Source organism: Trachurus trachurus (assembly GCF_905171665.1).
Source record: "Trachurus trachurus genome assembly, chromosome: 10".
Lineage (NCBI taxonomy): Eukaryota > Metazoa > Chordata > Actinopteri > Carangiformes > Carangidae > Trachurus > Trachurus trachurus.
This window is the reverse complement of record NC_139894.1, coordinates 23409225-23434088: the sequence shown is the minus strand read 5'-3', so window position 1 is coordinate 23434088 and position 24864 is coordinate 23409225. Positions and strand designations below refer to the sequence as shown.

Genomic DNA, 24864 nt, shown 5'->3' with positions numbered 1-24864 from the left:
TTGACTGGTCCACCACTTTGGTCTACTACTGAAATATCTCAACAACTACTGAATGGATTAACATACATTTTGGTACAGTCATCTTTCCCAGTGCTGATGACCTTGTTGATTCATGTGTTTGTTTGTTTATGTTTGCCTGTTTTTGCTAGCTCACCCAACCATATTAGATGTATTGCCATGACATTTGGTACAAACATTAATGCTGCCCTCACGGCAAATAATTATTATTTTTGGTGACCCAGTTTTCATCTAGTGACATAGCCTACCTAACCTCACCGGTATTTTCCTGTTAGGTCTTTGTGTTAGAGCTAATTAGCAAATGTCAAACCAAGTTACCTTAACTAAGATGGTAAAAATGATAAACATTACCTGATAAACAAACACATTATACTATACAGTATGTAGCCTACATGTACATGTATATGTATACACAAATACATATAGGCCTACTGTATACAGTACCTAAATGCTAACATTAGCATGCTTGGTAATGTGGCCTTACACTCAAATCTTTGAACCATAGCATGAAACTGAAGCTGCCAGTGGAATCCCATATACAGGGACAGGCCACACTCCACTCAGTAAGCACAAGGGTCAGATATCAGATATCAGACACAGTGCAAGCAGTCGTGATAACCACTAAGCTCCTGTCACCATCACAAAGTCTGCTTACTATATAACAGCATTCCTTGATTTATCTGCTTGTCTGGGATTGTATTATTGAACGATCAAATCAGAATACTGTGACAATAAGACGGAGGGGGGAACCATTATTGTTTTCATGACTCTTTGCAGGTCAGACAGTTTCCTCCCTCCCCTGTCTGTGCCAGTGTGTCAAATACAAAAATCTTAGGTATGCAGCTACAAGTATTTCTCCATTGGGGAAATCTCTGCACTCTTTCCTAGTAATCCTGTCATGATCAAACTGGATTGCTTCAACTGTTTGCCTTGTGGGTGAGGGGTGGTAGTGGTGAGGGGGGGGGGGGGCTGAGGTGTTTCAACAGCAGCCAACCACAAAGTGAAACACAGTGAAGAAGAATGCCTTGAGCCCACTCCTTGCAGTAACCAGAGCCTGCTGCCGTCTGCTCTGACATCCGTCCGCCTCTGCTTTGTCATAAGCTCATCTGGCCAGCACGCGTTGGGCTGATCCTCTCAAACCACCATTAGTCTCCTGCTTTTGCGTGCGCGCGCACACACACACACACACACAAACGCAAACTAACACACAGAACCGCAGGGCATACTGTAAGGGGCAGAGAAAACAAATGAGTCAAGCATGCAGTCATCCACTCTTCCTGTCTGTTTGCTGGCACGCTGTTGTCTGTGTGAGTTATTTTGTTGTTCTGAGTGTGTGTGTGTGTGTGTGTGTGTGTGTGTGTGTGTGTGTGTGTGTGTGTGTGTGTGTGTGTGTGTGTGTGTGTGTGTGTGTGTGTGTGTGTGTTTGGGGGGGAGGCACTAGGGGAATGGTCAATTACATCCAGTTTCTTCCCTTGCTTTCTCCTCACTCCACTCCACTCCTCTCCACTTCCTTCCTGTCTTCCTGCCTTCTTCCCTCGTTCCACCTTAGCCCTGCCCTTCTCCCTCCTCCATCTCTCCCTCTCGCTTCTCCTCTTACCCAGTAAGTAATGCGATGCCACCATCAGCCTCCTTGGGGTCTAAATAGACCTCAGTGAGAATTTAATAGTGTGACCATGATACATAACAAGTGTCTGTCCAGCAGGGTGACATCAGCAGAGGGGAATCTACTGGTATCCCTGCCCAACTCCTGCTGGCATCAAGAGCAAGTGGAGAGGGGCAGGACTCAGCTGAGCTGCTTTTTCTACACTACCAACATAGAAAGCACCAGTGTCAAGCACGGGCAGACTTGGTCATTTGGGAGTCCTAAGAACACTGAAGCTGACCATATTCAATCTGTCTTACTTATATAATTGGCAGGATTTTAATAGTGTGAAGAAACATTTATGATCCTTAAGTATTCATTTTTCAGCAGTAGTCACTCAATGTATTGACATTCTGTAATGCAAATGTAAGGCGGTAATATTTGTTACTTATGGAGTCTGCTTTTCCCACACAGGATTCATGCTGTACACCCACGCAAAAACACATTTCAGTGGTTTGCATGTGGATAGGAGTCATCAACATTTAGTCTGACTTTTCAGTCTTTTCTGCCAGTTTGAGGGGATTCTGGAAAATTACTAAAATGTTACTACCACCTTGTGTGGTTTCCTGTGTAACAGATATTTTGGAAAATGTAAAAAAAAAAAAAATTACATGTTTTGATGGTCAATAGCGTGACATTTCTGATTTCCGATTAGCTTAGCAAAGACGGAAAGCCTTAAAGGTGTTCAGAAATGGCCGTTTGTCCTGTTTGTCGCGCCTCCTTCTACGAGTTTCCACGAGTTGCCGCACAAGTTGACCCGAGTGAGAAAAATGAATTTGATTGGTCGTTATCGAGCGGGCGGGATGTTCAATGCTTGGGGCGAGACCGAGCTCGGTGTGTGTTTGCGTGTCTCAGACGTTTGATTGACGGATGACAGATCCAATATCAGTGGCTGATGAATCTTGAGCAGCGTGACGTATAATTTGTGCGCCTGCACTATCCAATGCGAAAAAAAAACTACCCCACTTTCATCCCGCATTTAGCCTACTCTAAAATAGAATTTTGCACAGAGTTTGGGCTACATCGTCTGATAGATGAGTTATTACACTAATGTTAAGACCCACAGTGGGCCCAAATTCAATTTTCTTTTCTGTAGCTACAGCTTTAAGAGACAGTTAGCCTAGCTCATATGGAAGACACATATTTTTCAACTTCAGAGTGAACGAAATTCACTGTCCCAAAAATGATTGCTATACTAAGCTAATGCATTATAATTTTGTTAAAGACAAGATTTTTCTTATTTTCCTTGGCACTGTTGGTACAGTGGTAAGAAATATATTTGCGGTTAAGGGATGTATTTGAGCTAGATGAAGTAGTGGAGCGAGCCTGTATGAGTCACAAGTAACCAGTTTTTCATCTAACAAATGAGGGGTGTTGGTCAGGGAGTAAATATTGTCCAAATTAATGAAAAATTAGCTTTCATTACTTAGTATTTCTGATTTTGTGCGCTGCTCTGGCTGGGTTTTGAGGCAGTGGTGAGCCTTCGCCACGTGGTAAGACTACATCTGAGCACATGTGTCCATTTGTAAGTCAAAGGAACAGGAAGAAAAAGGACGAGAAAAGGATGAGGAAATGGAGGAGGGGATAGGATGTCCGAGCGACAAGAATATAGAATAAACAGGCTAGCTCACAGGAACTGAAGGGCAAATCAAAGTAAAAGGTCAGAGAGAGAGGAGTGAGAGCTATGATAGGCAGTGACAGAGTGATGCCGCTCCTCTAACGCCATAATCTGTTTTATCCACATGCAGGCGAAGACAAGTCAGCACCCTCCTAAGTAGAACTTCTCACCTTGACCCATTCTCCATCCTCTCTTCATCTCTCTCTCTCCCTCTCATGTTACCGTGTCGACCTTATCTTTCACTCCCCCTCTTCATTCCTGTCATCCTCCTCACACTCCTATTTGACTGTCCACACCATGTAAACAAGGCAACACAGGCCATGTACAACCCACTGATCCGCCACAGCCTCTTTTTGTCATGTGACAATAGCTGCATCACTGTCATCACCTCATCAGTCAGGCCTGAGTGGCACACTGAGTCTCTGCTTACACTTCATTTCAACTTTAAAGGGCCATTTGAGGACAGTAATTTATGCTAACATCATAGAAACCCACACATCCATACACTACATACATGTACAACAACTAAAGCAGACCCTGACTTACACCACCTCATTAATTTTGGGTAATAATGTGTTCCTGTTGATGATGTCCGGTCAGAGAATAATTATATTACCAAATGTTGGCGTGCGCACTTCCATGTTAGTGTGGAAACTACCCATTGTTGCTCCTCAGAAGGGCAGGAAGCACCTTTCACAACAAACTCACCTTCCCGACACTGATTCAGTCTAATGCAACCACTACAGATCTGATTACTCAAGTCGTCTATTAGGCAATGCATTCAGACAGAGTGGTGCTAATGGATTTAGATCTCTACATAGAGGCTTAATAATATTAAATGGTTCAAAGTATGCACCATTACACCCATATACTGCACAGATACAGTATCTGTAATCAACATATGTTATTCTTCTGTATAGGCTTGATCATGAGGTAAAAATCCTTCAACATACATAAATGTAATAAAATTCTATTACATAACAAAGGCACCTGTAATGATTTTTTTGTGAGCACAACTTCAGGTAAACAACTGGTAACAAAAAAGATTTCGAAAACAATGGCGAATTTTGTACACCAGCAATTCCCAGTGTGATACACAATGAATTGTGCCACTTCCAGATAACTTTGGCCATCTTGTAAGGAAATGCCTTGTGAGGTGTGGAAATATCCTTTTCAGTCTCTCTAGGAACACAAATAAAAGTCAGAAGGGGAGGACGAGGGACATGTGGAGTTACTGTGCCCCTACAAGGTAAATTCAGGAGTGGTGCAACACTGGTGCCTGATGATGGGCCACCATACTGGACATTATGTGCTGGCTGTGGTCCACCAGGCCACAGAGAGAAACAGAACGCAGCGAACTCCCTTCTCTCTCAGCATTCTGGCTCTTTGGTGGCCATCAGCCCCGGGAATAGCAGCTATGTGAGCATGACTGCACAGCACTATTTCTGTGTGCTCTGCTACTTGACATTGAGAGGCCAGGATTAGGTGGCTCCACTACTGTAAATGACTAACCCCTGTCACACACACAAACACACGCACACATGTGTGTGCCTTGGAAATACACATCCATGTTTGTACTGTACTTGCTGCATTGCTGCATACGAGAGTGGTTAACTTGCACTTAGTCACTGAGAAACTGTAGTCATCAGCGTATTGTCGCTGTCCCCTGATTACGAGTAGGGAGTACTGCTGCTCAGAATCTGGATTGAATTTGCTTGAGGTGATGCAATGTGAGTCAGAGTCAGTTTGGGCTGAAGACTGCAATTTTGAAAATGAAAAAAATCTGGACAGTAAAATCTGAAGTCTCTGTTTGGAGCTAACTTCTCAAGGTTACATTAACTGCTACTAGCATAATAATGTACCAAAGCGTCAGAATTTCCGCACCCTGAAGTTGGACAAAAGAGTTAACTGCACTTAACCCTGACCTAAATCCAAGATGGTTGCTCTGTGAGAGCTGTACCAATATTAGATGTGTCTCGATGCCGGAGCAGCACTCTTTAAAGTCTGCATTTGAAGACCAATAGCGTCTCAGCGGTGCTTCCCACTTGGAAAGCTCCTTCAAATGTGGCCTAAAAATGCATCCTTTGTTTCCTGGTCAACAAAGGAGCCAATGGGTGGCTCCGTGATTCACACTGTGCCCATGATGACTCACTTTTCAAAAAGAGGTAAGGCCGATTCACAACTAAATCAGCAGCTGAGAATACACTGAAATCTCTAAAGAACAAATTACGTGTTACGCCCTCATGGATCACGTCCTCCAAATGGTAATGGTCCCCAACATAGGCCACATTGAGTGCTGTGTGACTGTGTCCGAATTCTATCTGTTCATGTATCCATTTCTATACACACAACAACATAAATTTGAATTCATTACTCACTCATTGATTGGTACGAGCTGGAGTTGATACTGTACCAATAACACCAGTAAACAGCTTTGGCGTGGACTTGACATGGTTTATTTTGGTGTCACATCATGCCCAGGTCCAGGAAAATTGAACATAATATTAAATTGCCTGAGGTGATGCTCATGAGTCGGCTGTGCTTGAGGCTCAAGACAACAAAAAAATCTGGCAGGTCGTAGTTGAAAAGAAACTGATCTGCTCCTCATCGCTACTTGAAGCTTACTTCTTGTTGTTTCATTAGCCAGTGAAATGCACATAAATTATATCCGAACTCCAAATGGTCAAGCTGCACTGCTGGTAATGCGGGTGGCAGATTTATGCCAATAAACGCAGTCTTTACGATAGAGGTGCAATAGTACACTTTAAATAAGTATGAAAAGTTCACTCTGTTCATCTGAGAAAATTCAAAACCACTCAATTTGGAAATATATAATTCATATTCTCTCATACCATGTATTTTGAGAATATGGTGAAGCATGTGAATAAATTCAATGTAGTTTTGTGTTTTTATGTTCTCAAACCTGCTTGCATCACATAGCTTCTTGATAGACAGGGTAATTTGAATTTCATTTAACATAGCCTATCTTCCAGAATTACAGAATTAACTTCCCAAAGAGTAAACCGAGCAAATACAAACATGTCAATGTGTGCATGGATTGCGCCTTCCTGAGAAATGAAATGTGCAACTACTGTTTTTCAGTTACACAACATATGGTATGAGGAGTGCTGAGTCCTGAATCAGGTACCACACCCTTATGGTTCGGCTGAACATCTGTCTTTAACTACCATCCCCCCAGCATGAACATATGAACCCAACAGGATCCTGTTTATCCAGTATATATAGAAAGTATGGGAATCCAACCCACAAGCAGTGTTGAAAATTATCCCATAGCAAACATGTAAACACTACTGTTTTGCTGTGGATTTTTTGCTTGCAATGGTTCGGTTAACCCCTTTAACCCACACAGACACAGCACCAAGGCATTACTCTACCACATTCCCACTCACTCACACACATACACACACAGTGCTGGTGTAACAACATCCGTGTAGGTGGTGACTTCAAGGGGTGACTAACATTTGGCTTGGTCTCAGCCTGCCTTTGAGCCCAGCTGGGTCTTTTGACTATCCATATCCCCATTAAACCTGCGTGCGGCATACATGACAGCATTGTTGCATCCTGCTAGTATTTGCCGTATGTGGTCTCTCTGAACTCTCTGGCATTCAGGGCTGGTCCAGGGCTCAGATGTTGGAGTTGATGGTGCGTCTTTGAACATGACATCTGTTGGCTGTGTGAGTAATGGTGTGTGGTGCTGCGACATGATGTGTTGTGGCTGAACATCAGGTGTTTCTTAGCCTATGCACTGCACATCTGTTCCCAGTGGCTCAGTGCGTACACACAGCGATACCGCACTCAGTTTGATTGATCTGTCAGTGACACCAGTGATACTGTTGTTAATGCCAACACATGGAACTGATAGTAACTTTTAATATTTCTCCAAAAATAAGGCCCCTGAGAAATAAAAGTGATTAAATGCTGTTATAACATCACCCAGCCAATGGAGATAACCAGATTTAAGCATAATGAACTTGGAAAGCTTTCTGCTTCTGTATCTACGCAGCACTGACTAAAAATATTTGCCTTCAGAACACAGACCATAACAGCACCAATGGCCAGGATACAGGTGCTTTGGTTAGTGGTTGCTCTCATGTCAGAGACAGGAAATAAAAATATTGTGTTTACTATACTTGGCTAAAAGAACACATGGGTGTTATCATTATCCAGACCGGCCACTTTAAAATAACACATTAATGTGTGGGGTGACTCAGGAAGTGAACTGAAGAGTGAAAATAAACCTGACCTTACTTAACTGATCTTCCAGTTCAAGATCTCAGACTATTAATGTCAAGAACAGCATGTGATAATTAAGTATCAGGTAATGAGGTAATCAAGTATTAATTTCTGAGATGTAATGAAGAATATGAGTCAAAATAATTCTGATCTTTTTTTTTTTATTTTGCTCTGAAAAAAAGAACATAAGAACATAAATAAAAAATCACTTCAAAACTGCAGGACAGGATATGAAAGGGTGGAACACTTTAATTCACATTTTTTTTTAGCTTGACAGCTTAACTCAGATCTTAGAGAGTTTCTCCTCTAATGTTGGTAAGACAACATGACAGTACAACATATTTATACCAGATTCTTCTTATACAGTGCTTTTTCTATTTGACTCCCTTTTTGAAGTATCTTAGCAATGCAGGCACTGAGTGTCCATTTTTTATGTGGCCTATAATCAATACAGAGCCAGTGAACTGTATCATCATTTCAGAACTACACTGACTCATAACACTAAGCCTAACACGGCCCGAAGACACCCGAACCTGCAGGGTAAACTTGGGTGGGGAAAGTGAAAGAGCCGGGCTCGCCCTTTGCTTGCCACCGTTGCTAATTCGCCTTTCAACAAGGCCATGAACCCCCCACCTGCTTCAGTGGAGCTGCATGGAGGCTGACAGAGCCAACTGGGTATACTGGGCAGTTTCCAGGTGTGAATGTGTCCAACTGTGTGAGCTGGGCGTTCCTGAAAAGTATTGCTTTCATGGAAACCACCCTGGACAAAAAACATTAAATAAAATAATAATAATAAAAAAATATGTGTCAATTCAATGATCAATTTATTAATCACAGTGCAATTGATCATCTACTGAGTGACAAAATGAAAGCCAGAAATCAGATATTTATGCGTCATATCTCTGCTTATGAAGTAGCCTACTTATTATCTTAAGGAGCTTCTGCATTGTTTGTTTTCTCTTTCATAAATAAATATAATCCAATAAGAAATATAAAAAGAAATGTAACATCATTATTTTAAAAACTGCTGAAGGTGGTTAAAAATCTCTATAAATACAGTTAGCTTAAATAAATAAATTAGAATTATAAATATACCGTTTACTGTACACAAAAACAAGATGGACTTGTGCAGGAAAAAAAAATCCAGGTTGAGCTCTCATTGTTAAAAAAAAAATCTTATTCAGTTCATTCTTGAGATGACTTTTTTCTTTTCACACAGTCAAGAAGCAGCACAGAGTCAAGACTTGTCCCTTATTCTCCTCATTTCCTCGTGTTCGTCACCTCATGCTCGTCATGTCTCCGCTCCATCACCTGGGCCGCTTAGTATTCCAGTATCCGACGGCCCCTTTACTTCTGAGGTCTGCAGGGGTACGCTCATCTGAACGTCCAGCAGAGAATCACGCAGACAACACCCCTGTTCCTTTCTTCATGTACGTTCCTGTTTCCTGTAGGACCTCCTTTTGTGGTTCACTTCTCTTTTTCTATTTTGAGGTAGAATTTCTGCATCTTTTCCTAAAATGAAAAAAAGAGACAGAGGCAATGAGCAAAACCTTCATTCATGAGCAAAAGCTTCTTCATTCAGACAATGAAGAAGAAAGAAAAATGCTTATCAGTGTCTGTGTGTGGGCCTGCTCCTCACTACTCACCCTTGTTTGTCTCTTCAGTGGTTGGGTGCTAACCCTAGTTTGACCTTCTCTTCATTCTCTACATCATATGCTCCCCGCTTGTGAAACCTGTAATAAACAAAAGTAAAGGAGCTTGTTGAAACTATTTTACGGTGTGTCTACCTTATTGTTACCCAAAAGCCTTTATCTTAATGTGTGTGGATGCAAGTGTGTATTTCCGTGCATCTCAGTGTGCCGTATTCACCTTAGCATTAATAAAAGGCCTATGATGGTGAGGCAGACGGATGACAGCACCACTGCCACCACGGCCAGAGCAGTGGTCCGGTTGTATCCCTCAGGGGACTGCACGGGCAGCGTGATGAACTCACACCTTTCACCAGAGTAGTTGGGGTGGCACCTGCACACAGGACAGAGAGGGAATGGGTTAGAGAGAGGTTAATAATTCAGCGGATGGTTTCATGGTTGAATGGAGGGGGTGGTGCAGCAGAACTAATACTTACACACAGGATGGGGCGCGGAGTTCCCTCAGGTACTTGCAGGTGCCGTGAATGCAGAAATTCTTATACTTCTTCAGGCAAGGATTCCTCTTCTTTCCCTTTCCTTTTGCCTTCTTTCTTCCCTTTCCTCTCCTTCTCTTTCCCTCTGTGTTGTCAGCCTCCAGGATGGCAGACGGGTCTTTGGGTTTGCTTGACATAGCAACTAAAATCAAAAACAGGGCACAAAGGGATTACATTTCCATTGTCTTTGTTAAGGAAGCGTGTAAAAATGGTGGTGAGAGAGCAGCGAGTGCAGTCTTACCTCGTGGCATTTCCATTTCATAATCTCCGGACAGGTCTTCATCCTCATACTCCTCTTCATAGTAGTCCTCATCGTAGTCTTCCTCCTCTCCTTCCTGACCATAATCCAATGTTGTTGCCACCACGTTTCTGCTCTCATCCTCTGTCCTCCTGTCTCTGGTTGTGTCCAAAAAGTTGATAACGGCTGTGTGCCGCTGCCTGTCGCTCTCATACCTATCAACTGCAGCACCACTGGTTGGTCTGGACACCACTGGAGAGGAAAAAGAGAAAGAACGTTTAAAATGTTTAATATTTCATTTGAAGTCCTTTTTGGTGCATCTTCAGCATAATAGACCTCCATTAGACCTCAGAAACCCTTCCCCTGGGGGATACCCAGTGAAGCAGGTTAGTGTGCCAAGGTGGGCGGACCTCTATGGGCAAGTTGAAACATGTTGTGCACAAGAAAGCACCAGCAAGATTTTTGGCTTCCTTTTGCAATCCCATTGATCTTGGTCAGGGAATTGCACAGATTCACAGCATGGTCTTTAGGGGTTGGTATGGTCAGTGGGCATTTACTGCCTTCATCCGGAGTGCTTTAGTAGAGTGGAAATTAGCCAACAGGTCTTCCCTCAGTGGGACAGTTTAGATTAGTGGTGGTAATGGTAGTGAAGAGGGGGCAAATAAAAGTTGGCATATACCCTCTATACACACACACAAAATGCATGGACAGACAGTTAGCTAATGTCAGGCAAGAATATGAGTTAAAAATAAATGTATCCAGTTACATAAAGCATGCTCTAAAATAGAGAGATGACCCCATTAGCTCCTGAATAGCCTGGCATCATGAAAACCGTTGCCTTAAAGGTTATGAAGTTTACAAGACATGTTATAGCTCCATCGCTCATGCTTGAGATGTTTACACCAATAGCCGAGAGGAGACTCTGTCACACAGGTAGTCACTGAAAACAAATATCATCCACAATGATCCAACTCTGGCATGAAACTTACCCAAGGCGTGAACCAGCAGCAGCAGCACAACACCGAAAATCCTCATGATGTCAAAACTTCCAGTGACTTTTACTTTTACTAAAATAATAAAAACGATAAATATGATCTACAAGTCGTATTCCTTCCGCTTGTTCCACGGTTCTAAATATTCCTTATTTTTTGGCTTTTTCTTTTTTTAAAGTCTCGATGGGTTTGTATGAATGAATTCCGCCTGTTTGAGACCTCTTCGTGTTAGTGCAGAGAGCGGGTGCGTCTCTGGTGATCGACCCGGAGGAGAGGAGGAAAGGAGCGTCTCCACAGAGGAGCCGCGGTATTTATGGTCCTCTCCACTTCACTTCACCACGCCTACAGTCCACTGCTGCTGCCGCTGCCGCTGTGGAAACACAGAGGGATACAGCCTTACAACTTGACTTAGGCTACCATAAAGTAATTAAGATAATGCTCGTGTAGTAGGCCTACCTACCTACATCAAATTATTATTAGCCTGCATCTATTCATTATCTCGGATTGGAAACTTCAACAAAATAAAAACACTGACGGTGCGAGGCGTTACTAGGTACTGATAATGTAGGTGGTGATACTGTGTCTTTTAAATTGACTCAAGCCCATCATTTCATCGTGTTTCTTTATTTAGGCTACCTAGGCCTAATTTATTTATTTTTTATGTAGCCTATAGGTTATATTGTTGAAATGTGTAAATAAATAATAAATAAACGTCTTGTATAGTGTTCTGTTCTGTATTACAGCTACTGTGAAAGATGTTGAATATTGATTTGTTAGTTTCATCTTCTTCTAGAAGCTTTGACCCAGCTCGTCCTCATTATTTGGTTCCTCAGAAACGCAGTGATGTATCTGGGTCTATTAAATTATTTAATTTGAGTGGTTTGTAGAAGAGTAGGCTATTGAAAGCAATTAACTAGATAGATAGATAGATAGATAGATAGATAGATAGATAGATAGATAGATAGATAGATAGATAGATAGATAGATAGATAGATAGATAGATAGATTGATAGATAGATAAGAAATTCGCAACATATAACAAAAATACGTTACGTTTTTGACATTCAGTCATGCTGGCACACACTAAACAGGCAACAGACTCCATCCACAGTGTATGGCTCTCCATACACACAGATACAGCAAATGAATACAATGGCTATAGTGGCCTTCATACAATTTAAAGTAGCCTAACTATTTAAAATTGAAAAAGGTAGGCTTACCCAACTTAAAAAAAAAAAAAACTTGGACTGAGGAAAATATCTAAGCCTATAATGAAAGCACCTTGTACAAAGTTGAACAGGTTTAAAAACAACCGTGCACGGCGTGCCTGCACCCCCACGTGGTGAAAGTGGGTAGGCTACTATCTGCACATGTTCAACTTGACTGTGGCCCTTTCACCTCAGGTAATCCTATCCAACTTTACCACAACAACATACCAGAGACACATTTGAGATATGATCACTCAGATGTGGTCTAAGTCATGCTTGAGTTAGGCTATCTGTGAAATTATGTAACTCCTAAATTGAAGCTTCAATACATAAGTATCCAATCAAAGCACCACGTTTCTCTTGATGCTTGAAAATTGATGGATAGAAAATAGATTGACTATTGGACTCTTGTTTTAATTTTCACTCAGCCTACAGGATTGTAATGATTGGCCTAACAAAATACTCATAAGACCGTTTGATACTTCCCACCAATACCCGTTGCTCATAGAGGAAACAGAAAAGGCAACATTCACAGGTTATGACATACAGTCGTTGGAGCATACACAAAGCTAAAAACAAACAAACAAACAAAACAAAAACATATAGGCTACGGCTTCTACAAGTCTTCCAAGAAAATAATGTAGGCTAAATTCATGGGATATTATTCGCATACCCCAAATTTACTACCGTAGGTCCTTGCTTGGCCCACATCCCATGCCTCCATCAAGTTCGGTTGTGTTTTTTTCGTACTTGTTCTGACAAAAAAAACTAGGCACATGTAAAACCTGTGGGAGGACTTTTACAGTCTATGGGGAGGACCGGTAGGTGACGGTAACACACAATACATCCATGTAACACACTCACCAACTGATTCACGAACCACCAAAGAAGAAGAATGATGGCGCGCGTGATTGCTCCTGTCTGGTCACGTGGACGCCAGGGGGAGCGGAGAGGGGAGGGGGGACAAACATGGCCGACGAGGCAGGGGAAGTAAACACAGCTGTTGAGGATAACGAGGCGAAACAACAGCAAGATGAGGCCGAAGTGTCAGCGGCCGCGACGGACGGGGAGTCCGGCGACAGCGACGGACAGGGCCCGGCGGAGAAGCCGAGTCCGGCGGCGGCGGAGAGCACCTGGTCGGCCCCCATCCTGTCTCTGGCTCGGAAGGCCACCGAGACGATTAGCAGCGGGGTGAGCTACGCTGCTGCTGCTGCCCCGAGAAAGACCTCACAGGCATCCGCTGCGAGCTCCCCGACGGAGAAGGAGCCCGAAAACGATGTCAGCAACACTTGTAAAAAGCTTCCAGGTATGTTGCAGCTATTATTCAATGTTGACACTCAAACTTAGCGCTGCGTTTTAATAAAAGAATAAGTGAAAACACAGCGGTCACGGTTCATTTATATGACTTCCTCTTACGGGATGCTGTCAGCTGTCAGGACACATGACTTCATAGGCAAATCTTGATTTTTATGGTTAGCTGACTGTGCAGACAGATTCAGATTGTCACGCATTTCTTCTGTTCACCACCACGTTTCATAATTCCTAAATGGAGACGAGCTTGCACCACATCTCCTCAAAGTGTGCATGTTTTTGACGGATCTCTGAGTCACTGCTTTTTTTTTTTTTTTTCTTTACCTGGCTGCTTTACAGTTGTGCCCCCTAAAGACCCCATGGCTATAGAAAGGTCCAATCTCCTCAGCATGATGAAGCTGAGCATCAAAGTATTAATCCAGTCCTCCTTGAGTCTGGGCAGGACCATGGACTCAGAGTATCCTCCTCTGCAGCAGTTCTTTGTTGTGCTGGAGCAGTGCCTCAAACATGGCCTGAAAGGTGAGACAGTCTATAAAGGCTGATCTTGGTGGACATGATTCATTTTCATTGAAAGTAATCTCAGAATCATGATCGACATAAACTACTTTAACTTTTTTTTTTCAGTCAAGAAATCCTTCATTGGTCAGAACAAGTCTATCTGGGGTCCTCTGGAGCTGGTTGAGAAGTTGTGTCCTGAGTCCGTTAACATTGCCACAAGTGCCAGAGACCTGCCCGGCATCAAGTATGTTACTGCACAACATTTTCCAGTAAACATTCAATGTGGGGTAATGTCTACTCCTGTCTTATTGTTGGCTGTTTAATGTCAATAATTTCTTTGATTCTTTATCAGGACCGGTTTGGGCAGAGGAAGGGCTTGGCTGCATTTGGCACTCATGCAGAAGAAAGTAGCTGACTATATGAAAGCTTTGCTGGACCGCAAAGACCTCTTGAGGTGAGTTTGGCTGATCAGGCATGAAGTGGGTTCAGCAGCAGGCAATTTAGAGCTGCAACAACATGTCAGGCAACTGAATGTTTACCACATTTATTCTCACTCCTTCTGTTTTTGTTTTCGGTCTCTCAGTGAGTTTTATGACTCTGGAGCGTTGATGATGGAGGAAGAGGGGGCAGTGATGGGGGGACTGTTGGTGGGCCTCAACGTGATTGATGCAAACCTCTGTATTAAAGGGGAGGATCTTGACTCTCAGGTGAGAACTGACAAGGATTTGAGGTCCTACATATTCCAGCAGTCGCATGTCTCGTCTTCTCTTTGAGAACAAAAATTGAGTGATTGGTTTCTCTGTCCCATTTAGGTGGGAGTCATTGACTTCTCCCTCTACCTGAAAGACCCTGTGAACAGCGACACTCCAAAAGAGTGAGTGTCCACTTTCAGACGGATTGAGCATCTCACTTAGACTGTTTTCCCCCTTGAAGTGATAATCATTTAATTCCAAACAAACGAATGCACACTCTGCCTTACAACCGATTCTTTCTTTCTCTCTCAGCGATGCCAAGATGACAGCCATATTAGATCAGAAGCACTACATTGAGGAGTTAAATCGTCACCTCAGTGGCACCGTTACTGACCTTCAGGCTAAGATGGACTCTCTAGAGAAGACCAACAGCAAACTTGTGGAGGAGGTAAAAAAGGACTGTGTGTGCACGCTTTTGTGCGTGTTTGTTGTGAATGCATCTGACTGACCTGGGTGTGTCTTTCTGTTTTTCTCCTCAGCTGACGGCAGCTACGGACAGAATCAACTCTCTGCGGGAAGAACAGGAACAGCTAAGAAAGGAGAATGAGACGATCCTGCAGTGCAACCAGAAAAAGGAAGAGGTGAGGAGTTTCACTGACACTTAAACGCATTCCACAGCTGCAAAATACACAGACTGCAGGGTGTGTGTTGTTTTTTCAGGCAGCCCTCCAGGACAGCCAGGTGGAGCTGGAGACGTACAAACAGACTCGACAGGGCCTGGACGAGATGTACAATGTGGTGTGGAAGCAGTACAAGGAGGAAAAGCGCATTCGCCAGGTCAGATATCAACAGGCCAGAGTTCTGGGCTATGAGAAGCATGTGGCAATGAAAGGTGACTCAGCTGGTTTGTGCGAGGATGTGGTTCGACCCTTGCTGGGCATGAGGCGCTGTGTGTGAGCTGAAGTACAAATTAGTCTTCACACTCTATTGTCAGCACATAATTGGACAGAAGGCAGCCAGTGTGAGCTCTGGGTGGGTGTTGATCAGTCACCAGAGTCTCCTCTTATCCAGAGGCTTCATCATCATGCCTAGTGTTTGATGCGCTGACTCAGCTCTATAACTGAATTTGACTCCTGGCTTCTGTTAGGAGCTTGAGCGCGAGTTGGAGCTGCAGGTGGGGTTAAAGCAAGAGATGGAGGTGGCCATGAGGCTGCTGGAGAAGGACACGCATGAGAAACAGGACACACTGGCAGCCCTGAGGCTCCAGCTCGACCAAGTCAAGACTCTTAACCTGCAAATGTTCCACAAAGCTCAGGTAGACATGCATGACTACACTATTTCTTTCTTATGCATGCTCACTCAGACCGAAGCCTATATTTATACAGCTTGTGTGGCTTTTAAGGACTGGGAACGAGAGGCCGAAAAAAAGCAGGGGGAGGCTCTACAGCTTGAGAAGAAGATGGATGAAATGGAGAAAGTGATGATGGAGCTAGAGCAGAGGTATGTGTGGTGCATATATGAGTTTATGTGTGTTAATATTAATTTCAGAAATTTATATTCTTCTGGTCTTTTATGTGTCTCAGGCTACAGAACTCAGAGCGGGAGCGCAAACAGAGCGACGAGTCAGACAAAGACATGAAGGTGGAGTTGGAAGGAAAAGTGGATGCTTTGCAGAAACAATTGACTGATCTGGATACACTAAGGTTAATAGCACAGTCAAACAAACAAAAAAAATATATAGCACAAGCTCACACACTGTCAACAGAAAGTATCACACAGAAGGATAAAAAGACTAAAAAGATGTACTGTACATGGAATAAAAAAATAAGACAGAAATTCAGTTCAAGTACTGTTCAAATGAGGTTTTAAATGTCATTAATTTGGCAAACATGTTAATACTAGACTAGAGTAGAAAGTAGTTCCTCTTGGGCTCTCACTTGGTCTTATTTTGAATTCTAAAATTCATGTTAAGCATGTTCAAATAATTGTGTACCCATCTCAGATTTTTATTACCTGCGCTTACTGTGATAGCACCTCTCATATTTGTCGTCCTCCAGGCATACAGGCTTATAATGAACCATGTCTTTCTGTGTGCACAGAGTGGGTTTGGAGAATGAGCTGCGCACTGAGAGGGAGCAGAGACAAAGTCTACAAAAGGCTCTCCAGAGAGAACAGGACAACAGCATCGAGCTCCGCACACAGCTACAGCAACTCCAGGGCCTGAACACGGTCAGGGCCGCATAGCATACACACACAAACACACACCAGGGTTAGGGTTGGTTAACTTTTCAAAAAAAAAAAAAAACTGTTACATTGTAGTAACCAGCAGATTTGTATGTAGTTATATACATTTTGCTTATGCTACAGTATGTGTGTGTTGCAATTGATTTTCAGACATATTTTAACAACCAGACAGACAATTGTTTATTTTTCAGAGCTGTCAGGTTTAAAGGGATACTTAAACAATTTGGCAAATTTGCCTATTGCCATAATCCCTGTTGTCATAGGGGTAGGTTCATTACCTCTAATTATCGGTACATGTTGTTTTGAGATGGGGCAGAGACACGAGCTGCTCAACTAACACAATGGAGGTGAATGGTACAGGTCCCCTGTCCCTCTTGACTCATCAAATACACAATCCAACAACTTCAAAACGCTCTGCTGGACTAGTTGTGACCTGCACATTCACCACGCTATGAAATAATCATATTATGCAACATTACGGCACATGAAGTAAATACTTGTGCTTTTGAAATCACTCCACCCAGCAGCCGTGTCTGGAATGTAGTTCCGGCTACGCATTTGCCTCAAAAACAGCTCTGTCTCGTAAAGTAACATTATTAAGAACATATTTCATGCAAATGCAGTAGCTCACCTGGTGCAACAGCCTCAGTTAGATGTTGTTACTCATTTTTTAAGGTGGTGTGAGTAAATGCTTTATAATCCTGTTATGTATTGTGGTTTTATGGTGTTGGTTTCCTGTGAATCGGTGTTGTATTGTATTGCAGGAGCTGCAGGATTTGAAGAAGGAGAAGCAGCAGCTGCAGCAGACGTGTGAGCAGCAGGAACAGGCTCTACAGGAGATGGGACTACACCTCAGCCAGTCAGTACTTTTGAATTTGTCTTTGTGTCTTTCATTAGTCAATACCATTTCATGCTTTGTTTTTTTTAAAGATATTTTATGTTGCATTCAAAGGTCCAAACTCAAGATGGAGGATTTCAAGGAGGTCAACAAAGCCCTGAAGGTACAATGTGAAGGAATTGTGGATATTTGTGCATCTATTACTGTCAAAGTTGATGGTGAAAATCCTGAACTTGTTTGTCAACCGCTCCCTGTAGGGCCATGCTTGGTTGAAAGACGATGAAGCCACTCAATGCAAACAATGCCAGAAGGAGTTCTCCATTTCACGTAGAAAGGTAAGCTTCTTTTTCACCCTGTGTTGTACATACAGTATACAATATATTCTGATTTTGAATGATTGGGGGATTTCTGTATTTGCAGCACCACTGCAGAAACTGTGGCGACATCTACTGCAACAGTTGCTCCGGCAATGAGCTGGCCTTGCCCTCCTACCCTCGGCCTGTGCGGGTGTGTGACATGTGCCACTCCCTCCTGCTGCAGAGAAGCTCCTCCTCCGCCACAGCCTCCTGACAAAACACCGCCGAATTATGAGCTTTCTACTAAAAACACTGCACCTGCTCAGCCACTATGATTTTTCTTTTAAAACTACATATGATTAAAAAATGTCATCAAATCTTAGGGGAATGTGATTTGATGCTCTATTTCCCCTGTTACCTGAAATTCAGGAACATTAGGCTGCATCTGTATTGAATGAGGGGCCACCGTTTCACACTGATGGGATGAGCTAATGTAATTTATGCAGACTCCATTAGAGGGCTCAACTCTGCTCAGAGGATGATATAGCTATATTTATGTGATTAATGTTTCTTTTAGCTGGAATTGTCTCTTTAATTTGGTACTCAAACCGACCATTTCAATGTGTGGATGTGGGTTATGTGGAACTTGTTATGGTTGGTTTCCAGCTTTTGTTGGGAATCATTTTAGCCAGTTTCAAGAGAGCACACATACTTCACTTTGATATTGTTGTCATGCATCTTCTCTAACAGTTTTTACAGCTATGGCCCCAATGCTGGATACATGCAACATTGTGTAAATGACTGTAGAATGTTAACAAAAGATTTAACTTTTAGAATGTATGATATGGTTTTGTGGATTGTGTCGACTGCTATTAAGCCATTTTCTTTAATTTGGGAATGGTGACCAAAAGTTTTCTATCTAGATATTTGATAAACAAATAAAGCCTCCTGTTTTGCAACACTTGTTTCAATTCGATATTCCAGACTAGTTTATTCACTTTGTGCACAGGAAATACAAATAGCATTTGAAGCAGTAGAAACCTTCATGTCAGCAGATTTGAAATTCACTTTGCCGTTGATACAGCCCACGACCAGAAAAAACTGCTCTATCAACAGTCGCACCTTAAGAAAACAAACATGCTCTGAACATGTGAAGTCTCGAATTCAGATTAACATTTTAACTGGGAAAAAAAAAAAGCTAAACACATGTAGAAGATGAAACAAGGTTTAAACATCAGAAGATACCAGACACTTTCTGATTTTTTTTTTTGTTCATGCACTCAGACATTGAAAATTATGTTAAAGCCACCAGCAAAACAGTTAATCTTCAACAGCCAGGTGTTTGGAGAATGCTAACACAAAAATGGCACACTTCCTGGTATCAAAAACTTAAAGCACATTGTCTGTGATGAGTGAAATCTGTGAGGAATGGGGAAGACAAAACAAACAGAGCCTCTGACACACTTGTGATACCAAATGATCCCTTTCCTCTCTGTAGATCATCCACTTAAAAAAAATATACAAACCCTACCACTCAGTATTTTCAAAACAACCTCACCTGACCCTACCCTATTTTATTTTAATAGGTGAGACTTACAGTTCCAGTCCTTCCAGCAAAATGCTGAGTTTAAAAAACAGAACATCAAATTAAGGGGAAAAAAAAAATCTACATTCCCCATCCCCCACCCAGTCCATTCATAGAGCCTCTGCTTCCTCCACCACCTCCACCGCCGCCGTAGTAACTGCTTCCCATTCCGCCCTGGTTACCTAACAAGAGAGAGAGAATACACACTATAGGACCGGGAAGTTCATCGAGATGTCATACACAGAAAAACAACCGTGCTGCATTTCTGTCCTTGAAGATGAAAACCTGCCAGAGTTTCAATGTAAAAACACAATATGATGCCGAGATGGCGCTCACTCGGCACTTCTTTGCATCCATCAAATCAAGAGCTTCCGTGAGGAAAGGTTGTAGTTTAAGAAACCTATTTTAACAGATCTGACACTCACTATAGTCACTGTAGCCGCCCATGTTTCCTTGGCTGCTGTATCCACCGGAGTACCCTGAGCTCAGCTGGCCACCGCTGTAAGACGATTGGTTCCCTGTGGAGGCGAGGACAAAACCACATCAGGTGTGAGGGAACATTGAGGCAGCAGCCAATTTATCTACTTATGACCCTTTCTGTCCTGCTGTTGCCTTGCCTGTCTGTGGATGCATTTTCATCTGAACAACTCACCCATGCCACCCATCATCTGGCTGCCGTAGGCTCCGTTGCTGCCACCTGCTGTCGAGTTCAAAAACAGCTCCACGTAGCGGTGCTCTGAGAGATGGGTGCAAAGTGTAGAAAAGGAAAGACCGTGAACATCATTGTGAACGTATCTGTGTTGCAAGGAAGAGGCAAAGAGGTGACGTCACTTATTTCAAACTCACGCATGTTTGCTTTGTCTTTGGACATGGCTGCGACGGCATCCTCATGTGTCGCAAACTCTACATCTGCCTCCCCGGTCACCCTGCCGTCTGGGCCGATCTCAATATGAACCCGCACTGGATTCAGTGGTGAGAAGAACTAAGAGATAACAAAAAAAAAAATGTGTAAATTTCAGCAACATGCACTGAGCAGATTTGAATTCAGCAGTCCAGCAGTGATTCCCATCTTACATTGTAGATGTCTGTCTCTGTGGCTCTGTACGGCAGGCCTCTCATGTGGACGCAGTGGCCCGTGGTGCTCTGGAAGGAAGAGCCGCCATCTCCATACCGTCCATCCGACACGCCTGAATACACATAATGGAGATTAGCACAAGGTCTTATGGAGACTTTACATCCTAATCTTGTTTCTGTTGTGCAGTGTTAGCATGAAGGGATATAAGGCAAGTGATTATTAAAACTGCATGAGTTAATAAAGCACCAAATCTGATTTCAGTTGTTCTTCCGTCCATGTGACACCCACCTCCTCCGTATCCCCCGCGACGCATTCTGTCATAGGATCCCCCACGACCCATCATGTTGTAGCCACGACCACCAGAGGGCCGGTCATAGGGGCCAGGTCTCTGCATACCCATGGGCTTCCGCTGGGGCTCATAATGGGTCCGCACCTCAGCGCGGCTACTCTTGAAGATCTCAATGTACCTAAGAGCATAGAGATACCACAGTGAGGGCATGGGGAATGGACCTTGACTGCATTTGCTCAATACTGTAGAAAGTGGGCTATGCAGATGCTGTCATGGTGTAGTCCGTAGGTAGTAATATCTTTCCAGTACTTATGGCTAATGGTTAAAGAAACAGATTCAAAGAGCAACTTAATGACTGAGTTGGGAGGAAAAAAAGAAGACGTCCAAATTCACATGGGCCTTAATGCCTTTTACACTTTTCTTATGGTTACCTGAGGTCATTTACAGATTTACTGATTCAGTGTGTTGAAATAGAGGGTCCTGTGTCCTTGCCATGACAGCCATTGTCCTGATTTAGGAGGGACAGAAGAGGGCTCCAACCCTTCTGCAACCAATGCTAAGCATTACCTGTGACAGTGGGCTCCAGATCCTTGTGTACAGTGGCCCTCTGATTTTACCACCAGGGAGACTCCTTACCATTATCAGCCTGGACTCGTGTTTAGTGCTCAGACATCATTTACTCTCAATATTAAGCATGTGCTCCAATTCATGATTCTTCTCTTACTTTTGAATAGTGCCCAAGCACTAATCTTCCCATTGAACATTGTGCATGTGTGGCATTGTTGGATCTAACATGGCAATTAGTGCAAGTGTGGTAAATATTACAAATATAAACGTGAATAGGCCAAGATTAAGGACGTGTCAGTTTTGTATTTGGTTCAGATGTTGAGGGTGCACACCATAAGAAAAGCAACTTATCCAGCCAACCAACCAACCATCCCCACCTGTGCCCTATTCTTTCCTTGTGTTTCTTTAGAGCCTTTTCAGCTATATCCTGTGAAGCAAACTGCACGAAGGCCTCCCCCGTACTCCTCCCCTGGATGTCCACCGGCAATGTTATCCCATTTGGCACGATTTCCAACCCTTCAACCCAAGGACAGATAACCCCAGCAGGGGACATATTAAATCACATGCCCAATCACAGAGATAACTTTCTCTAAAGAGAGAGATAGAAAACTTATGGAAAACTCTATACATCATCACACATACCAGTTCAATTTTAACCAGTGACTGGCCAGTTTAACGACTTACATTTACTCTGTTTGGGGGATAAAATAGAAATGAGAGGATAGAGGAAGAATATGGAAAAGGGCACTGTGTGGGACATCAGGCTAGTATTGGTGTGTTGATGAAGAGAGAACAAGATCCTGGTGAGTGACATGAGTTAAATTACGGTTCGCCCATTAGGTACTGATCTAACATTTGGCATTTACTCCATGTAAAGAAAAATGTATTAAAAAGAGAAGAGTGTGAGGAAATGGGAAAAAGAAACAGACACTTGGGTAAGAGACTTTCATATCAGTGATGAGTGAGACCCATTCCATCATTAGTAAATGGTCAGTACGCATAAAAATATACCAAAGCTGTTTTACAACACCACACCCAAATTAAAAGTAAAAAGGGATGAAAAGTGGGCTCAAGATGGATATGATGGGCAGAGATAGGAAAGAATGTTTGCATAACAGACTCCTGCCCATGAACAAAACAAATATTCAAATAATTTCTCCATTTAAATTTTAACTGACTTCCTTTTCCGGCGTCATTTCCTCACTGATCACCAATCCCAGGACATACATCACTCTCTTACTCTATTCCGTAACAATACACAGTGGGTAATAAATTGAGTTTTCTGTAAATCAGATGCAGGAATTAGTAAGTGTCCGTAAGAGAAAGGAAACAAGAAAAGGAAGATGAAAAAAAAAAAAAAACTGAAAGAAAGACAGACAAGGTTCAAATGACCAACATTACTTTAAGGAGGTTAACAGGTAACCGCTAATTATGACATAGTCTTACCTGAGAAAAACTGAACTATCTCCTCTTTGCTGCAGCCAAAGGGAAGGCCTCTGAGTCGGACGAGCCCATCTCCTGCCGTTTCTGGACAGTTTGGACCGGTGTGCTTCATAACCCAGTCCATCTCGACGTTGTTTGATTTAAAAACTAAATCACAGGAAACAACAAGATCAGTTATTGCAGTTTGAAGCTGAGGAAATTGTAGTGCTCATGACAAAGGGTTGGTCTTTGTCTGAAAGCAGTATTACACACCCTCCACATATCTGTGACCCATGGTTTCTCTGTCCTTCTTCACTGCAATCTTCAGGTCCTCCTCTGTTTCCAGCTCCACAAACGCCTCTCCGCTGGGACGCCCCTCTCTTGTGTAGGTGAAGTGAATGCCGCCACCATTGTTGGCGATTTTGCAATCTACATTTGAAATGAAATGTCATTAAATCATTTCTGATTGTTTCAATATTTCCTCAAAGACCTTAACTCATATAAATACTTTTATTCATGCTTACCTGAAAAAAACCGTAGTACTTCATCCACTGAACACGACCAAGGGAGACCCCGGATGCGTACTACATATCCCTCATCAGCCATGACTGGTCACAATCCCTGAGGAAAAAACACAACAAGTCTTTACATTTGAGAAAAGAACGCAAACTATAACACACACTATGCGTTCAATTCAGAAATCATTAACACAGGTAGGGAGGGGCAAAACGAGTAAAGCTTCATGGTGTAGTAATTATTCCGATCAAAAACAAGTTCATGCAGGTTTCTTAGTGTTTAATTATTCAGCTCTCCCATCCCATTTCGCAAGAACTTTGTGTGCCCCAGCGAGGGCGTATGCAGCTTTACATAAATCACAATGAGCACATTTTGGCAAATAGGTGCATCATCCAAGTGTCTCCCATCCACGTGCATGTAAACACAAAGGACATTATCCATCTCAAAGTGGTATCACAAATCTAGATTTGAATTTATTCAGTTATCTCCTGCACAGCTGCAGCTCAGCCACGTGGGTCAAACTGACTGATGTTATCCAAAATACAGTATCATCTACTACACAATGTAAAATAAACCTCCACGTAGCCCATTGTAGATTTCAGACGTACGTTTAACTATGTTTTCGTAGGTTTCGAAATGGGTCAGTCGTTTTTGGTGTCTGTGCAATAGAGCTGACATTATAGGTCGAGCATTTAGCAGCGCCACCATGAGGCTGTTTGATGGCGCCTACCGGCAAATGGCTAATCTCAGATCTCGTTGTTATGCTTTGTCCCCGCAACAAAGAAAGTTGATGTCTGATAACTTAGCATCAACTTGCATGAACCGCAAATTATTGTCGCGACCAACTTATTCCCCGTTCATCCCCACTCAAGTCAGGGCGACCAGTTCACAAAAACCGCGAACCAAGAGTCGTCCCAAGCTAGCCACACGACAATGTGGAGCATAAACGATTCCGGCTTTCATTCGACATTTTTGCTGCAGAAGCGCTTCGATAAATATCTAAGATTTCGTATAGGACACATAATTAATTGGAAATGAAAGGCCTCGTTAATTTTAAAAACAGGGTGGGTGGCCTTCAGCGCGCTAACTACCGCACCCAGACACAAGAACAAAAGCGGCCCTCTCAGCCTGCGCCATGTTATTAGCTGTTAGCTCTAAGCTAGCATTTACAATTAACGGCAAAGTTACTATGGTAGAATCCGAGATACATACCGGTAGCTGTGTTTTGCTTTCGAGTTCAGTTAATTCTGCGTTCTGGTTTCTTTTAGCAAGACGGGATAGACGACCGCTACGATTCTCAATTTACCTGATTCAAGCGCCGCTGATACAACACGCCGGAGTATGTATAACCAGACCTGCGTGATGCAGCTGAAACCTTG

General features: G+C 42.8%; 3 protein-coding genes across 5 annotated transcripts; 1 reads left to right on the top strand and 2 right to left on the bottom strand.

Annotated features, from left to right (window-relative positions):
* Positions 1 to 7709: 7709 nt before the first annotated feature.
* Positions 7710 to 11216, bottom strand: hbegfa (heparin-binding EGF-like growth factor a). Of its 2 annotated transcripts, none has more exons than XM_083980902.1 (5): positions 10942 to 11216; positions 9956 to 10204; positions 9658 to 9856; positions 9402 to 9554; positions 7710 to 9044 (listed from the first exon to the last, which is right to left on the bottom strand). In XM_083980902.1, the coding sequence occupies exons 1-5, from the start codon at positions 10985 to 10987 to the stop codon at positions 9014 to 9016; spliced, it is 678 nt and encodes a 225-aa protein (XP_083837028.1). In that variant the 5' UTR covers positions 10988 to 11216; the 3' UTR covers positions 7710 to 9013. The 2 variants fall into 2 exon arrangements, with proteins under 2 accessions (XP_083837028.1, XP_083837027.1); XM_083980901.1 differs by lacking the exon at positions 7710 to 9044 and adding an exon at positions 9179 to 9265.
* A 1905-nt stretch (positions 11217 to 13121) lies between these two features.
* rufy1 (RUN and FYVE domain containing 1) lies at positions 13122 to 18990 on the top strand (the record flags this gene model as incomplete). The annotated part of the gene is made up of 17 exons (XM_083981238.1): positions 13122 to 13458; positions 13803 to 13982; positions 14088 to 14205; positions 14314 to 14415; positions 14545 to 14668; positions 14774 to 14835; positions 14966 to 15101; positions 15193 to 15294; positions 15374 to 15490; positions 15801 to 15968; positions 16056 to 16153; positions 16237 to 16356; positions 16753 to 16882; positions 17662 to 17756; positions 17850 to 17898; positions 17993 to 18070; positions 18156 to 18990. 17 exons carry the CDS (start codon positions 13122 to 13124, stop codon positions 18303 to 18305), a joined length of 2166 nt encoding a protein of 721 aa, XP_083837364.1. The 3' UTR covers positions 18306 to 18990.
* Positions 18991 to 19002: 12 nt separating this feature from the next.
* On the bottom strand, positions 19003 to 24864 carry LOC310993011 (heterogeneous nuclear ribonucleoprotein H2-like). Of its 2 annotated transcripts, none has more exons than XM_083981240.1 (11): positions 24698 to 24864; positions 23494 to 23590; positions 23243 to 23398; positions 22994 to 23137; positions 21925 to 22063; positions 20980 to 21158; positions 20691 to 20803; positions 20463 to 20598; positions 20269 to 20352; positions 20042 to 20134; positions 19003 to 19798 (listed from the first exon to the last, which is right to left on the bottom strand). In XM_083981240.1, exons 2-11 carry the CDS (start codon positions 23573 to 23575, stop codon positions 19698 to 19700), a joined length of 1227 nt encoding a protein of 408 aa, XP_083837366.1. In that variant the 5' UTR covers positions 23576 to 23590; positions 24698 to 24864; the 3' UTR covers positions 19003 to 19697. The 2 variants fall into 2 exon arrangements, with proteins under 2 accessions (XP_083837366.1, XP_083837367.1); XM_083981241.1 differs by having other exon boundaries at positions 19778 to 19798; positions 20038 to 20134.

Bases quoted from the DNA above. Each gene is read 5' to 3' on its own strand.
- hbegfa (XM_083980901.1), bottom strand. From the start codon at position 10,987: ATGAGGATTTTCGGTGTTGTGCTGCTGCTGCTGGTTCACGCCTTGG. The intron at 9,857-9,955 runs GTAAGACTGCAC...TTTTGATTTTAG, and splicing joins TGAAATGGAAATGCCACGAG to TTGCTATGTCAAGCAAACCC. The intron at 9,266-9,401 runs GTGAATACGGCA...TGTTTATTACAG, and splicing joins GGCCTTTTATTAATGCTAAG to GTTTCACAAGCGGGGAGCAT.
- LOC310993011 (XM_083981240.1), bottom strand. From the start codon at position 23,575: ATGGCTGATGAGGGATATGTAGTACGCATCCGGGGTCTCCCTTGGTCG. The intron at 20,353-20,462 runs GTGAGTTTGAAA...CCCATCTCTCAG, and splicing joins CAAAGACAAAGCAAACATGC to AGCACCGCTACGTGGAGCTG. The intron at 19,799-20,041 runs GTGAGTGTCAGA...CTCTCTTGTTAG, and splicing joins GGGCGGCTACAGTGACTATA to GTAACCAGGGCGGAATGGGA.